Source organism: Monodon monoceros, unplaced genomic scaffold (genome assembly GCF_005190385.1).
Source record: "Monodon monoceros isolate NGI ecotype Baffin Bay Population unplaced genomic scaffold, NGI_Narwhal_1 Super_Scaffold_4, whole genome shotgun sequence".
Taxonomy (NCBI): Eukaryota; Metazoa; Chordata; class Mammalia; order Artiodactyla; family Monodontidae; genus Monodon; species Monodon monoceros.
The window spans coordinates 49183871-49198080 of NW_021703781.1; the positions used below are offsets into that span (position 1 = coordinate 49183871).

A 14210-nucleotide genomic window follows, 5' to 3' on the forward strand; every position below is an offset into this window, starting at 1 on the left:
CTGCCTGCCAATGCAGGGGACATGGGTTCGAGCCCCGGTCTGGGAAGATCCCACATGCCGCAGAGCAACTAAGTCCGTGCGCCACAACTACTGACTGAGCCTGCGCTCTAGAGCCTGCGAGCCACAACTACTGAGCCCGCATGCCACAACTACTGAAGCTCGTGAGCCTGGAGCCCGTGCTCCACAACAAGAGAAGCCACGGCAATGAGAAGCCCGCGCACCGCAACAAAGAGGAGCCCCCGCTCACAGCAACTAGAGAAAGCCCACGCACAGCAATGAAGACCCAACGCAGCCAAAACAAATAAATAAAGTTTAAAAAGAAAAGGATAAATACCATTACCAGAAGCTATGTCAATAATCTGCATTACTGCTGAGCAGGGTGACTTTTAAGGCATTTTGCAGTTCTTCTTTCTGAGCTAGGGGGCCCCTGAGTGTGATGTTCCCAGGGAGGGTATGTCATGGTTAGACTAGAGAAGCTCCAAACTCCAGTCCCCTCCCAAATTCTCATTGGATCCCTGGCATCTCAAAGTCCAGCCACCCGGCATCCCGTTACCTTGTATCTTTCATTCTTGACAGCCCCCCACCCTGCACTTGTCCAAGTACTTGCTTATCCTTCAGATTTTGCGTCTGAATAGTCACAGGAAACACCACGTGACCTGGTCATCTTAGGCGAAGGGGCGTGAGACTCCTCCCTCCCAAGGAAACTTGACTTTAACCAAGGCATTGCTGGAGAGCCCCTGGTCAGGTAATAGGTCTGAAATGTTACCTCTCTCATCCACTGCACGATTAATGTCATAGACCCATGCATCATCTTCCCATTCCCAACCTGGAGGGCAAGTGAGCTCGCTGGGTGATGCTGCTTTATCACCGTTCTTAAAAAAAAAAAAAAGAAGAGAAAGAAGCCATAGTGTGTTAAATAAGATGCAAAGGTGAGATAGAATTCCTCACACTTAACTACAGACTCACTCATTTCAATACCATCATACACATCAATCTTTCTCAGAAAAAGCCGTAATCTTTATTTATACACAATTGCTAAACAATAACTAGAGTTTTAAAGAATACTTTCTGCTTCCACTATTAGGGAATATGTTATGTTAAACCACGGGAAATTGTTTTTGTAGGTCAAAAATGATCAAATATAAGCTATTTCATATGGTTCAACTTAATATTATGAAATGACGCAACTCTTTATGAGGGGTTATACTGCAGAGAACCCATCAGAGATGGATAAAGCATGAAAAACACATGTCTTCAAGAATGGGGTAATGCTACAGGAGGTTGTAGATGCTAATCATGTAAGACTGAGCAAAGTTTACTTGAAATATTGACTTAAGTTCTGCATTAAAACTGATAGAGTTATGAAAAAAGTTCATAGTAAAGGAAATAAACGAGGTCCGTAAACACAGAAAAATAGTCAGCTTCACTTTAAGAGTGTGAAAACTGAAATAACAACAGGATACCATCTATTCATGTACTGACAAAGATGTTAAAGTGGGAGGGTGAGTGTCTAGAAAAACAGCCCCCTATGCTATTTCCAGAAACATAAATTTGTACAACCTCTTTGGAAGTAGTTTGCCAATATTTGTCAAAATTTTATATGCATTGAAACCTTGACCAAGCCAACAGATGCCTCTCCTACGGACAAACTTTCATAAGTGAATAAGAATGTATGTATAAGGATGTTCATTGTCACATTGTTTATAAAAAACAAAGACTGGGGGGAAAACCCCTAAATATCCAAAAGGAGAGGATTAGTTAAATAAATTATAGAGGGGTACATATAATAAAACACTCTGTAGGAATTTTTTAAATGGCTCATAGATCTATATGTATTGATATCAAAAGATGTCCAAGATATATTACGTGAAAAATACAAGTTGCAGAACTGTGCATACAACACAATTCTATTCAGGTGGGGGAAAAAAGAAGTTATATATTTCTATAGGAACAGAAAACTGCTATCAGTGGTTCAATGGTTATCTCTGGGGGTGGGGGTGGGATATGGATCAGGGAGAAGAATTACTTTTAATTTCCTTTTATGCTGTTTGACTATTCTAAAGACATGAGCATTCAATTTGTTATGATTTTAAAAACTAGTTCCATAATAAATATAGTAAAAAAAATTTCACAACCCAGACTTTACCATGTACCAACATCTAGTTAAATAGGCCCCATGTCTTTCCTATAGGAATTAATTACAGATGCGCTTTGGAGGCTCCAGTTATAAAGGGAAGGCTTTAGGACATGAGATGGAGCAGAAGAGACCGGGCAGCCCCGTCTTGTGGTTGGTGATCCAGCGATGGCTTCTCCGAGCTCACGCAGGAGGGCTTATCCCCCGGAGCTGGAGCTGCACTCACCGCATCCGTGTAGGTGTCCTCTGCTGGCTTCCACTCGCCCCGGGGGTAGCGACTCTCGTTCTGATACAATTCATCTGTGAACTCTGTGTGACCCGCATCCGCCTCCGTCAGCAAGCTGAGGGACAGGAGGCTCACGTTACCAAAGGAGAAACATTACCAAAGGTGGTCACCGACCACCCCATCTATTTCCAATGGTGGGGAGACATCTATACCCTGGGGGTGGCCCCGGTTCCCTCCTCACCCTACCCCTTTGGGTTCTCCACTCCAAACTCTTCTTTGCACTAATAGCTTTTGACATTCCTTTGAAGAGGGGCCGCTGAAACAATGAGCCCTAAATTACAGAGAACTTCTCAAATCAGCAGAGTTGCTCCTGCCCAGTAATTAGGGTGGGGACTGGGTAAACAGCATTGTGGGCAGCTTCTTCTAGGGACCAGGCTTCTGTTTCTGTGTCAGGTCAGGGCCATTCAGCATTTTCTCAGCAAGACTCTTGGCTAACAGTTCAAAAGAATAAAGAGTCATCTTCCCTCTTTCCACCTATTTTAAAAAATGGAATGGAGACGGTCTCCTGGGGCCTAGTGTGGAAACTTTTACTCATGGCTTGCTTGGTCTACGTAACACAAACTGAAGGGAGGAGTTTACATTTTCTGGATAGTTCCTAGGTAGGGATGACAGCCAAACCAGGTCATTTAAGATTCCAAAGTCCATTTGGGCACTTGAGAAATCCATACTGACTCCCTGCCATGCCAATTTTCCTCTTGGATTTGGAACTATTTTGACAACCCAGAGAAGAAAGTACAGAGGGTCCAACTTTGACTTAAGTCTTCTGCCAGGTATCCACTCAAGTGAGGTTTCTTTTTTCCTTTTACTGTCTCTACATCTTTCCCCTGCTGTATCCTCCCCTAGAATCAAGCACTGGAAAGAAATGAGAAAACAGAAAGTTCCCACCCTTTGTATCAATTGGGCTTGTCCATCTCTTCTCTGGGCCCCAGAGAAGGAGAACAGAACTGGCTGCCACTTCTGGGGTCCCATCCAGCTCCAACAGGCTCTGACCTGCTTTTCCAGTCCCAATTCCCCTGGCCTTTCCCTGTCCTCACTAACCTTCCTTCCTTCTTTCCAATTCAAATCCCATTTCCCTTCCCCTCACCAGCAACCCCAACTCCAACCAAAGCAAGCTGTCATGGGTTAAAAGCAATCATGCTCAGACACTGGGTCTTAACAGACCAGACCCAGCACACTTCTTTCCCTCCTCCCCTAATCCTGTGTCATTATGGGAAACAAATGTGGACAGAGAGAGCAAACTCCAGTTTAAGGTCTTAAAATCCAACTTCACAAGCTTGTTTCCTCCAAACACAAGTACACTGTCCCAAGCTGGAGAAAAGAAGGCATTCTGGTTCCAGTGCTTTCGGCAACACATAGAAACCAGGCTTTGGTTTCCTCCAGACTCCAGGGGACACATGCTTGCCCCCTGTACTGTTTCTTTCTTCCTGTTTAATAATAGCCTTTGACATATAATTCACATACCATACAATTCATCCACTTAAGTTATGCCCTCTACTGTTTCCTGCAGACAATGCAGCATAACAGTTGAGAGCTGGTTTTGGTGCCCAGGCTAGATTTGGGTTCTAGCCCTGTCTACACCACTCACCCACAGTCTGTGTGCCTTTGGACAAGTGACTTAATCCCTCTAAGGTCTCAGTTTCATCTGTAAAGTGGAGATACTGTTTTTTGTTGGGAGATAATTCTTTGTGAGTCTAAACACAGGCTCCATGACCTTTGTTACAGACTATCTTCTCAAGGATGTTTATATGAGGAACCTCAGAAGACATAGTGTTTCTCTCCAGAGCAAAGGGCCAGCATGCTCACTACCTACCCATTATGAAGGATTCAGGAGCCCTAAGCTCAGGGTTCCTTTCCTATTATACAATCCACTTCACGTGCAAGTGTCACCTGGCCCTCTTTGTGTCGCCCTGTGGGAATTGGGGCTTGGAGAACAGGAGCAAATGTTGATACTCTGGTACTACTATTTGCTGTGGGCAATAGAGTCCTTTGTCTCTGCTTTAGGAGTCTTGTGTCTCCTGCCAACATCCACGAAACTGTGGCAGGTGACCTTGCTAGCTTGCAAGTAGGATAAAAATCTCAGACTCTTCATGATTTTTGACACTACCTATCTTGCAGGACTGCAATCCAGATTCAGTAAGATAATGCATATGTTTAGCCCACTGCTTCACACATTCCCATGTAATAAGTTCTCAATAATGTTAGTACCAGGTGCTTTTTATACTTTTTTGTTTTATTATGGGACATTAACATCTCTCAAGTTTCTGTGAGTTTCTGTGGACTTACTTCTGCTCAGTGGCTGTTATGTAAATATGATCAAGAATGATGATGGAGAAGATTCACTTAGCAATTTCTAAGGAAAGACTTCATTACCATCCTTGTTTCTCAGAAAATGAAAAACGTACCTTTTTTCAGGATCAACTATCCAGTCTCCTTCCCATTCCCAGCCTTTTGGAGGCAAAAAGAATTCCCTCTTGAGTTTTATTTTTCCTGTGACATCAGAAAATTTATGACGACCCACTAATCCAGAAGTGCCCCATTTTCCAAACATAAGAGCTTGATTTTCATACTATTAAAAAGAAATTGGAGAAACATCATCAGGGAGCAAGAAATAAAGCCAACACATCAATTTTCAAGTCCATCTAGGACCTAGGCTAAACAATGAGGAAAGTGGAAAAGCTCTATATTCAGAAGGTAGGGGCCTAAGTTGCACTGTTGTTGATTATGCAACTTCGGTAAATCATTCATCTTTCTGAGACTCAGTGTTCTCACCTGTAAACTGAGGACGATGCTACCTTTCTCATAGGGTTGTCCTGAAGTTCAAATGTACAAATGATTGTGAAAGTGCTTTGTAAACATTGATATATCATGCTAGTTGTTTCTACCATTTTTTTCAATGGCTCCAAATAGTGCTCCGAACCTAATCTTTTAGATACCTACAAAAGTCCTCAATTTATGAACATGTAGTCTTCTAAAACTTTATTTATAAGTCTGCTGCCGAGAACTTGGGCACATTTCCCCACAGAAACAATAGTATAATTAATGGTACATTTCCTGGGCAGCACAAAGGACCCATCTGAAACATGAAGGTCCTTTAGCACCCAGCTTTTATGTGGCCTAAGAATTCTGAACCTTCATCCCCTCTGGAGTATGGTGAGTAGACCAAGACCTTTCTGGAAGCAGGTTTTGTGGCAATGGCAGACCCAGGTTTACAGGGCATTCCTTTCTAAGATAGAATTTATAAAATCTACAATGGTCTGTTTTTCACTATGTCAACCACAAAGAGGGTTGAGGTTTGCCAGTGGTGAGAGTCTCTGTTTGGGTCCAAGCTGATATCTTTGTTTGTCTGCTGGTGAGCTCACTGAGAAGACGATTTGCATAAGCAGCAGGGGAGTTTTGGGCTGAAGGATGATGGGAGAAGTTTGGGCAGGGGCCTGACGAGGAAACTGGAGGTCTCTGAGGTGCTTCACGACTGCTAATGGTCCCGCCCCACAGCTGCTAGTTAAAGGCCTCAAAGCCACATGAGGCTCCCAACTCCACTGCTGCTGCTGCCCTCTTGTCCATGCCAAGGTCCTCACCTGGATGATACTACAGCCATGCTGGCTTCCAAGTAGAAGTGGCAGGAACTGCTTCTCCACTCTGTGTGCTTGTCACTTGGAAACCAAAGAAGCCATGCATGTGCCCCCAAGTCTCACAGCCCCTTGTGCCTAAAGCTCAGAGCAATATCTAAGACAGCACTAGTGAGACCTCCAGAAATTTGTGGGGGGGGGGGGAATTTTTGCAGAGAACTGAGGTCTGGTATTAGCCCAGGAAGGCAAGAACCACTGAAATTTCCATTACTGTCATTAACGTGCCCCTTCTGGTACTCAGAGGCTGTTAGAATTTGGAGAAACTAGAGTCACGCAAAACAACTAAAATGGGTGGATCATTTCTACACCTGTTGAAACTAGAGTTCACTCTATGCAAGGAAGGATCTGGAAGTGGGAAACAGAGGAAGGGTTGTTCCTTGCTCAGTGCTAGCTTCTCTGGGCCCCAGCCACAGAGCTGTAGGGCAGGTGGATGCCAAGAAATCCCACAGGAGGGCAGGAGCAAGCCCCTCCCACATGTGCTCTGATGCCCCCTCCACAGCACCCAGATGACTGACCATCAACATCTGTAACTCAGGGCCTCCCCTGAGGCCTCCAGCCCACCCTCTATTTCTCTCCAGTCTCACTTCAAAGCTTGCATCCTAAGGACTTTGTGTGTGTTTCCCATGGGTTTCACTGCTTCTCAAAGTGGACCGCAATGCCCCGTATCCACCCACATTGCAGGTGCTGATCCCTAACTCAGCTACAGAATCACAGTCCTCGGGGTGGGATTCTTTTGAACAAGACACCCGGTTTTATTATTGTGATAGGTTCTGAGATCCTTGAGGACCGGGCTTGGCTGCTCCATCATCGTCAACCTCTGCCTCTGTGCCTGACATAAAGCCACCACTCCCTGAAAGCTTGGATGGGTGGAGGGGTGGATGGATGAATTCTGTCACCATTTATTTATTTAACAAATGTTTATAGGAGCCTACTATGTGCCAGGCACTGTTAAATTAAAAAAAAAGCAAAACTAAAAGATGGCCATGGGTTTTCTTGCCCAGTAAGCACATCAGAACCACAATCCTAAACCAGTGGTCAGGCATCGTGGTGGCAGCAGGGACACAATTACAAATGAGCTGGAATGAAGAGTCTTCTCAGCGATCATTTGAGCATGAAGGCCTATCTGTAAAGGAATGGAGCTCATCTGAAAATTGTCAGAAGAGACCCACTGAATGTATCTAATACATTTACAACAATAAGTACTTCCAGTAAAAAAAAATCCAACTAAGGCCACTCTTAGCTGTAAAAGTTTGTGAAAATTATTTTCATTGGTTTAACTCTAATGAGATTTCTAATTAGCCAAATGGATTTTTAACTCAGTGAAGGATTTACAAATTATCTCTATTGTTTTTCAAGTATCTAGGCAGCATTTTCTTCGCCCTTGGGCAAACCCCTCTGAGGCTTTCCCCAACTGAGGATTGAGTCTTCTGTGGTTTAAAGAGTCCAGACACTTTGCTGTAGAGTAGAAATTAACACAAAAAAATAACTATATTATCAATTAAAAAAAAAACCACTCCAGACCCCAAGCAGGCTTCTCAAGGTCGGCACCCCTCAAGCGTCCTCACTCCTGGGTTGCTTGTGTGTGACTCACTCTGGGGTGTCCCAATGTAGACCTCCAGTCAATCTTTCCCTACCCCCTTCGTTAAGGGCCCTTGAATGTGGGGTTTTAGGTAGCGATTATGGTGGTGGCTGGTTTGACCTCTGAATATTTTCCCTTAGGGTGAAGAGTAAAGTACTCCCACACAAAGAGGAAAAGAGTGATGTCATTAAATGTTACCATTTCAGCAAAGACGGTGAATGTTCCTTCTGCGAAGCTATTGAACTTCTTCTCAACAGCACTTAAGCCCAGCCAGATGTTCACACGCAGCTCCACAGGCACCTTTGGTCCATTGTTTTTTTCCTGTGGGTACTGTGAGGTGCACAATAACATGACCGTTATGCTGGGCACAGTACAGGCTGTGCATTAAGCTCAAAACAAAAGTAGACTGAACATCTAATCATTGTTTCCAGCAGTCTAACTTTGTTTGTGCAGTTAAAATATTTCCAAATGACCCTTCTGCAAAGATTAAAATAACAAGTAAAGCAGGAACCCCTGGGTGTCCCTGAGACCTTTTCAGGAGGCTCACAAGGTCAAAACTATTTTCCTAATCATACTAGGATGTTACTTGCTTTTTTCACTGTATTGACATTTGCACTGATGGTGCAAAAGCAATGGTGGATAAAACTCCAAGCACTGTAGCAGGAATCAAGACAGTAACACCGAACTGCACTGGTAGTAACAGTTTTCTTCATCACTCTCAGTGAAGAAAACAAAATGCCAGTTTTACTTATTAATTACTTTGATAAAGCAGTAAAAATGGCTAATCCTAAATCGTGATCCCTGAACACGTCTTTTTAATATTTTGTGTGATGAAATTCTGCTGCATATTAGTGTATATTCTGAGAAAAAAAACTTATGCAATTGAGCTGTGAAGTGAACTAGCCTTTTTTTTTTTTTTTTGCGGTACGCGGGCCTCTCACTGTTGTGGCCTCTCCCGTTGCGGAGCAACAGGCTCCGGGCGCGCAGGCTCAGCGGTCACGGCTCACGGGCCCTGCCGCTCCGCGGCATGTGGGATCCTCCCGGACCGGGGCACGAGCCCGTGTCCCCTGCATCGGCAGGCGGACTCTCAACTACTACGCCACCAGGGAAGCCCTTTTTTTTTTTTTAATAGAATACCTTTTCTTCCTGAAACAGTGATTGGCTGACAAATATGGTTATTCGTACTTGGATATATGAGGCAGACATTTTCTTGAAAATAAACAAAGTGAGCCTGTCATTTCAAGGATAATAGGTGACTGTATTTTGTTGCAATGATAAAATTCAAGGTTTCAAGTTAAAATTAGAATTTTGGAAAATTTGTTTCTGTCTCGGCGGGTGAGCTTGATAACATCCCAATACATAAGGGCTTTTCTTGTAAGTGATATCAGTGAATGGGATTTTTATTTTTTTATTTATTTTTGGCTGCTTTGGGTCTTCATTGATGTGCACGGGTTCTTCTCTAGTTGCAGTGAGTGGGGGCTACTCTGTTGTGGTGCGTGGGCTTCTCATTGCGGTGGCTTCTCTTGTTGCGGAGCACAGGCTCTAGGCGTGCGGGCTTCAGTAGCTGTGGCATGCAGGCTCAGTAGTTGTGGCTCAAGGGCTTAGTTGCTCTGTGGTATGTGGGATCTTCCCGGACCAGGGCTTGAACCCATGTCCCCTGCATTGGCAGGCGGATTCTTAACCACTGTGCCACCAAGGAAGTCCCAATGAATGTGATTTTTAAAAATACTGTATGATGAAATGTGTCAACATTAGGAAGATTTGCATAACTCAGTGAATCAATATTTTCCAAATGAATGCTTAATGTTACAAAATCATGCATGGCTAAAAGAGCCATTCAAAGTACAAGATAGACAATTGGATTTTAAGGTAGCAGAGAATGAAAAGTTCACTGATACACGTCAGATTCCACACTGCAATTAACCTTTTAAAAGCTACCACTTGAGTCTGGTATTGTATCAAAGATGAGTACCCATAATTATCTGAAAACGTTATTAAAATACTCCTCCCTTTTCCAAATACATATCTGTGTGAGGCCAGATTCTCTTCATATACTTCAACCAAGCAACTTAGTCCATCGGACGAAATGTAGAAGCAGTTTTGAGGATCCAGTTATATTTCTGTGAAGCCAGGTTTGCCAAAATGCAAAACAGTATCACTCTGCTCTCTGATTTTTAAAAGGAAATCATTATATTTCATAAAAATATATAGTTTATGTTAACCTGTAATGGATTTATTGTTTATTTTAAAATATATTAATAAATACTTTTTAATGTCAGTTTTAATTTCTATTACAGTAAATATTGATAGATGTAACCCACATACACAAATGCTTTCTGGGGTCTCCAATGGCTTTTTTAAGAGTGAAAGGGGCCCTAAGACCAACAAAAAACCCACTGAATTAAATAACTCCCCAAGCTGGATAATGAGTATTAACAAAATCAATAAATACATACAACATTCTCTTAAAAGCATTTTGCTGTTTTATCCACTGAGTTCGGAAACCTAATGCAGAGAATACCCCTGCAGGCTGGACCCTCAGGGCTGCATTTAGCAAAGAAACACTGTGGTTAGGGCTCCACCCAAATTCCTGACGCATCTTCTAGGACCACAGCTTGCAGGGCTGGGAGGCAGCCTGTGACTGGCCAAAGGGAAAAGAGGGAAGCAGAAGGGGAGCTTCACCTGCCAAAGGCCCTCTCTACAGAGCTCTCCCACCCCCGTGAAGTTTTATTTATTAATCCGTTTGCTTCCACGCACTGCTGAGGTCAATTTTCATTGTGGTTCTATCTTAAGTAAAGTTTATTCCACCAAGAGACACTTGAAAGAAGATGATCATTCTGGTTCTATTTTCACCCTCTTGATTAAAGAGCAAAATATCTCCCTGTTTTAAGAGAACACCCTCCCCTGACTGCTTTTTCTCCTTTTGAATTTTTTTCCTCTCCCTGAAATTCCAAGGAACTCGGCTGGAGTCTGGCAGGGAGAGGGATGAAAAACCTGCACCTGGCAACTATTTGGATCTCTTTGTTTCCATCCCCAGGCCCTCCTCTGGTTCTCCTTAGGCACATAAGAGAAGTTCTTAATCCAGGGTCCTGGGATGGGTTTATGGGTTCTACAAAGCCCCTGAATTGGATGCAAAATATTGGATGCATCGGAGATGTGCATTCTTTTGGAAGGGAGGGCCAGTAGCTTTCATCAGGCTCTTAAAGGAGTCTAGGACTCCATAAAATGTTCAGAACCCCGGCCCTAAGATAGTAATTCTCAAATTTTTTCAATTTGAGGACCCATTTGGTTAGGGAATAGATTCCATAGACTATCTATATTACCTTCCCTTTTTTTCTGCTTCCCAAACGCCCACTAGAAAGGAAGAGAGGCATTGCTTCACATTAGACATTAGAAGTGGAAAATCATTCCGGAAAGCAAAGCGTTCACAATGCCATATTAATATTAGTGTCACAGAGACTTCTATGGAAGTGTCCTTGTTTGAAGCCAGCAGACCTCAGGCTACTTTGGGAATTACCACCCTAGAGGAAGTGCCAGAAAAGGCTGAAATGGATCACAATTGCCCTAGCCATTCAATGACTGGCGAATAATATAAATCAGCCCTTCTTGGGAATACGGGTTTTGCACTTAAGTATTTAACATTACACAGTGACGAAGCCATACCTTCAGAAAGATGGTTTGGGTTTTCCCACAGTATTTCCCAGATGCGTTGTCACCACTGGTGGAGTATAAAACCTGATGCGCGGGAATGCGTGCGTAGGCCAATCTTTTCTCTCCCCGGATCATCCAGATGATGATGTCAGGCATGCTGTTCTGAGGCTGGTCATGTGAGTGGATGGAAAAGAAAGCAAAGCTATAGTTAGTCTAAATGCAGAGACACCACAGACCCTGCAGGCTGGACCCTCAGGGCTCCATTTAGCAAAGAAACACTGTGGTTAGGGCTCTGCCCAAATTCCTGACTCTCACACCTTCCAGGACCACAGCTTGCAGGGCTGGCAGGCAGCCTGTGGCTGGCCAAAGGGAAAAGAGGGAAGCAGAAGGGGAGCTTCACCTGCCACAGGCCCTATCTACAGAGCTCTGAGAGGAATTTTGGAAAATACCCCCTTTTATCTCTCCCATCATTTGAAGAAAGCCATAGACAGCAGTCAAGGGGTTACAGGCTTCATATATTTCATAGGACATAGAGCATCTCTACCTCACAATTTGATATTTTCCAAATATGAAATATTAACTTAGTTTTTTTAAACTTTTTTATTCTGATTATAAAGGTGATATAAGTTTACTATAAAAAAACTTTGAAAGTACCAAAGCAGAAAGTAAAAAATAAAAATTTCCTGTAATCACATGTGTGTTTTTCAAATGTATTGCTATCCACAAATATATTACTACCCACCCTCCACCCCCCACCTTTGAAGGTCAGTAGGAAGGGTCTTCTACTCCCTTGTTCTTCCAACCCACAGAGGTCAATGGCAGCCAACATTTATCCAGCACTCACTGTGAGCCCCTCGCTGTGTGCCCCACACTGTGCTAAGGCCTTTACACTCTTCACCTTCTTTAATCTTCGTAAAGCAATGCTGTGTTTTATCTCCATTTAATATACGGGGAACTGAGGCTTAGAAAGGTTGAGTACCTTGCCCAAGGTTAAACATGGTAGATCTGGGAATCAAAGCCAGGTCTTCCCAATCCCAAACAAAAGTACTACACAGATCTGCTACTATATCACTCTAACTGAAATATTCTGATTGTACCATGACACTGGTAATGATTTGTCCACTATGAAGACTTTTCTAGGACAACCAACTCGAAATTCTTCTTCTGCCCTGACCTCAATGATGCATCCATTAGCACCTCAGCCCAGTAATGCCTTGATTTCACCATGCTTTAGATCTGCTCAATATGCAAGATAATGCGCTAGATTTTCCTACTACCATCTCTATCCCTGGTGCCCTTCTACAGAATCCCTCCTCCATGTCAAGTGTAGTTTAAAAGCCTTACCTCTTCAGTCAGTTGCATTAATTTATCGAGCCAGTCCTCGATTTCTGCCAATGTGGGCTTCACCTCTGTGGCCTCAGACCTCATCCTCACAGCCGCCTCGTGTATCTGGGAGAGAGCTCTGGATCGCAGCTTTTGGATGTGATTATCAAGAACTGTGACATTAGGTTTTCCTTCCATGAGAGGCAACGTGTATCTAAAAAAGGAAAAAGAACCAGAGAATATGCAGAAGAGCTTGCTAGGCTTCAGGACTGTCAAGTTCATTTACGGTTGGTTTCCATCTCACAAACCACATCAATTCCCTAATAGACTTCACAAAGTGTGACCAGGTTTAAGCTGAGGGTGAGTGTATGTAGCTTTAAGAGCAGACCTGCCAGACAGACTCTCCTAACTCTCATGGGGAATGCAGGGGGATGAAAATTCCAAAGCAATTCCTTGGGTTGGACCCAAGGCCCATGGAGTCACTGGGAAGAAGATGGAAACAGTAGCAGCAGTTGGGAGGAACTGGCCTTCCCTTCTTTTGCTTCCTATGATCACTGTACAGACCCACAAAACGAAGGAGAAGAATGGACATTAGAGATCATTTAGCAGAAGGCTTCTTAACCTAGGGCCCATGCACCCCTAGGCAGTCTGCGGGTGGGCCTCTGGAGGTCTGTGAATCCCTGGAACTTATAAAGAAAAGTGTCTGTGTTGACATGCAGTGTGACATCATGATGAAGATGACATCATGATGAAGAACACAGGCTTTGGAGCTGACTATCTGGATAAAAATCCTGGCTCCACCATTTACTAGTTCTGTGATCTTGACCAATTACTTAACCTCTTGTTTTCCTATCTTCAAATGTGGGAAAATAATAACTACTTTTTAGGGTTGTGGTGAGAAGTAAATGAATTAATATATGGGGAGCCTTTAGAGCAATGCCTATCGCATAGTAAAGTCTGAATGATGTTGCCATCATCATTGTCATCATCTCATCAGGTACTCAGAGGGGTCCATTACCTCCCAAAAACGTTAAGAACCACTTGTGTAGGTCAAGCTCCCAGTAGAACAGCTGAGCTGGAGCCAGGATTAGACTTTTTCTGCCAGGGCCCCCCTCTCACAAGGGCTGCTGATGGGGTCACACGGTGAGGATGTCACCTATTCCAGGAAATTCTACTCACATTGTTTCTACCTAGAATTTTCATTGGTTAGCATTTTACCCGGCTTTTTTTTTTTTAATATTTATTTATTAACTTATTTGGCCACACCAGGTCATAGTTGTGGCACTTGGGATCTTCGCTGCAGCATGCAGGATCTTTTTAGTTGCAGCATGCGGACTTTAGTTGCGGCATGCGACTCTTAGTGGCGCCATGCGGATTTCTTAGTTGCGGCATACGGACTTCTTAGTTGTGGCATGTGGACTCCTAGTTGTGGCATGCGGGCTTCTTAGTTGTGGCATGGGGACTCTTAGTTGCGGCATGCATGTGGGATCTAGTTCCCCGACCAGGGATCGAACCTGGGCCCCTTGCATTGGGAGCAAGGAGTCTTACCCACTGGACCACCCGGGAAGAACCTTACCCAGCATCTTAAATGAAGGAAATCCTAAATGACTT

The 14210-nt window shown here is 43.6% G+C and overlaps 1 protein-coding gene across 4 annotated transcripts in view; it reads right to left on the reverse strand.

The window, feature by feature from the left end:
- MYOF (myoferlin) overlaps positions 1 to 14210 on the reverse strand; it is a 154924-nt gene that overhangs the window by 49142 nt on the left and 91572 nt on the right. For all 4 annotated transcript variants that reach the window (XM_029245183.1, XM_029245184.1, XM_029245186.1 and 1 more), the window contains exons 23-28: positions 12621 to 12813; positions 11289 to 11444; positions 7824 to 7955; positions 4823 to 4986; positions 2361 to 2475; positions 767 to 872 (exon numbers count right to left, since the gene is read on the reverse strand). In XM_029245183.1, the coding sequence (XP_029101016.1) occupies positions 767 to 872; positions 2361 to 2475; positions 4823 to 4986; positions 7824 to 7955; positions 11289 to 11444; positions 12621 to 12813 (866 nt within the window). The remainder of the gene's footprint in view (positions 1 to 766; positions 873 to 2360; positions 2476 to 4822; positions 4987 to 7823; positions 7956 to 11288; positions 11445 to 12620; positions 12814 to 14210) is intronic.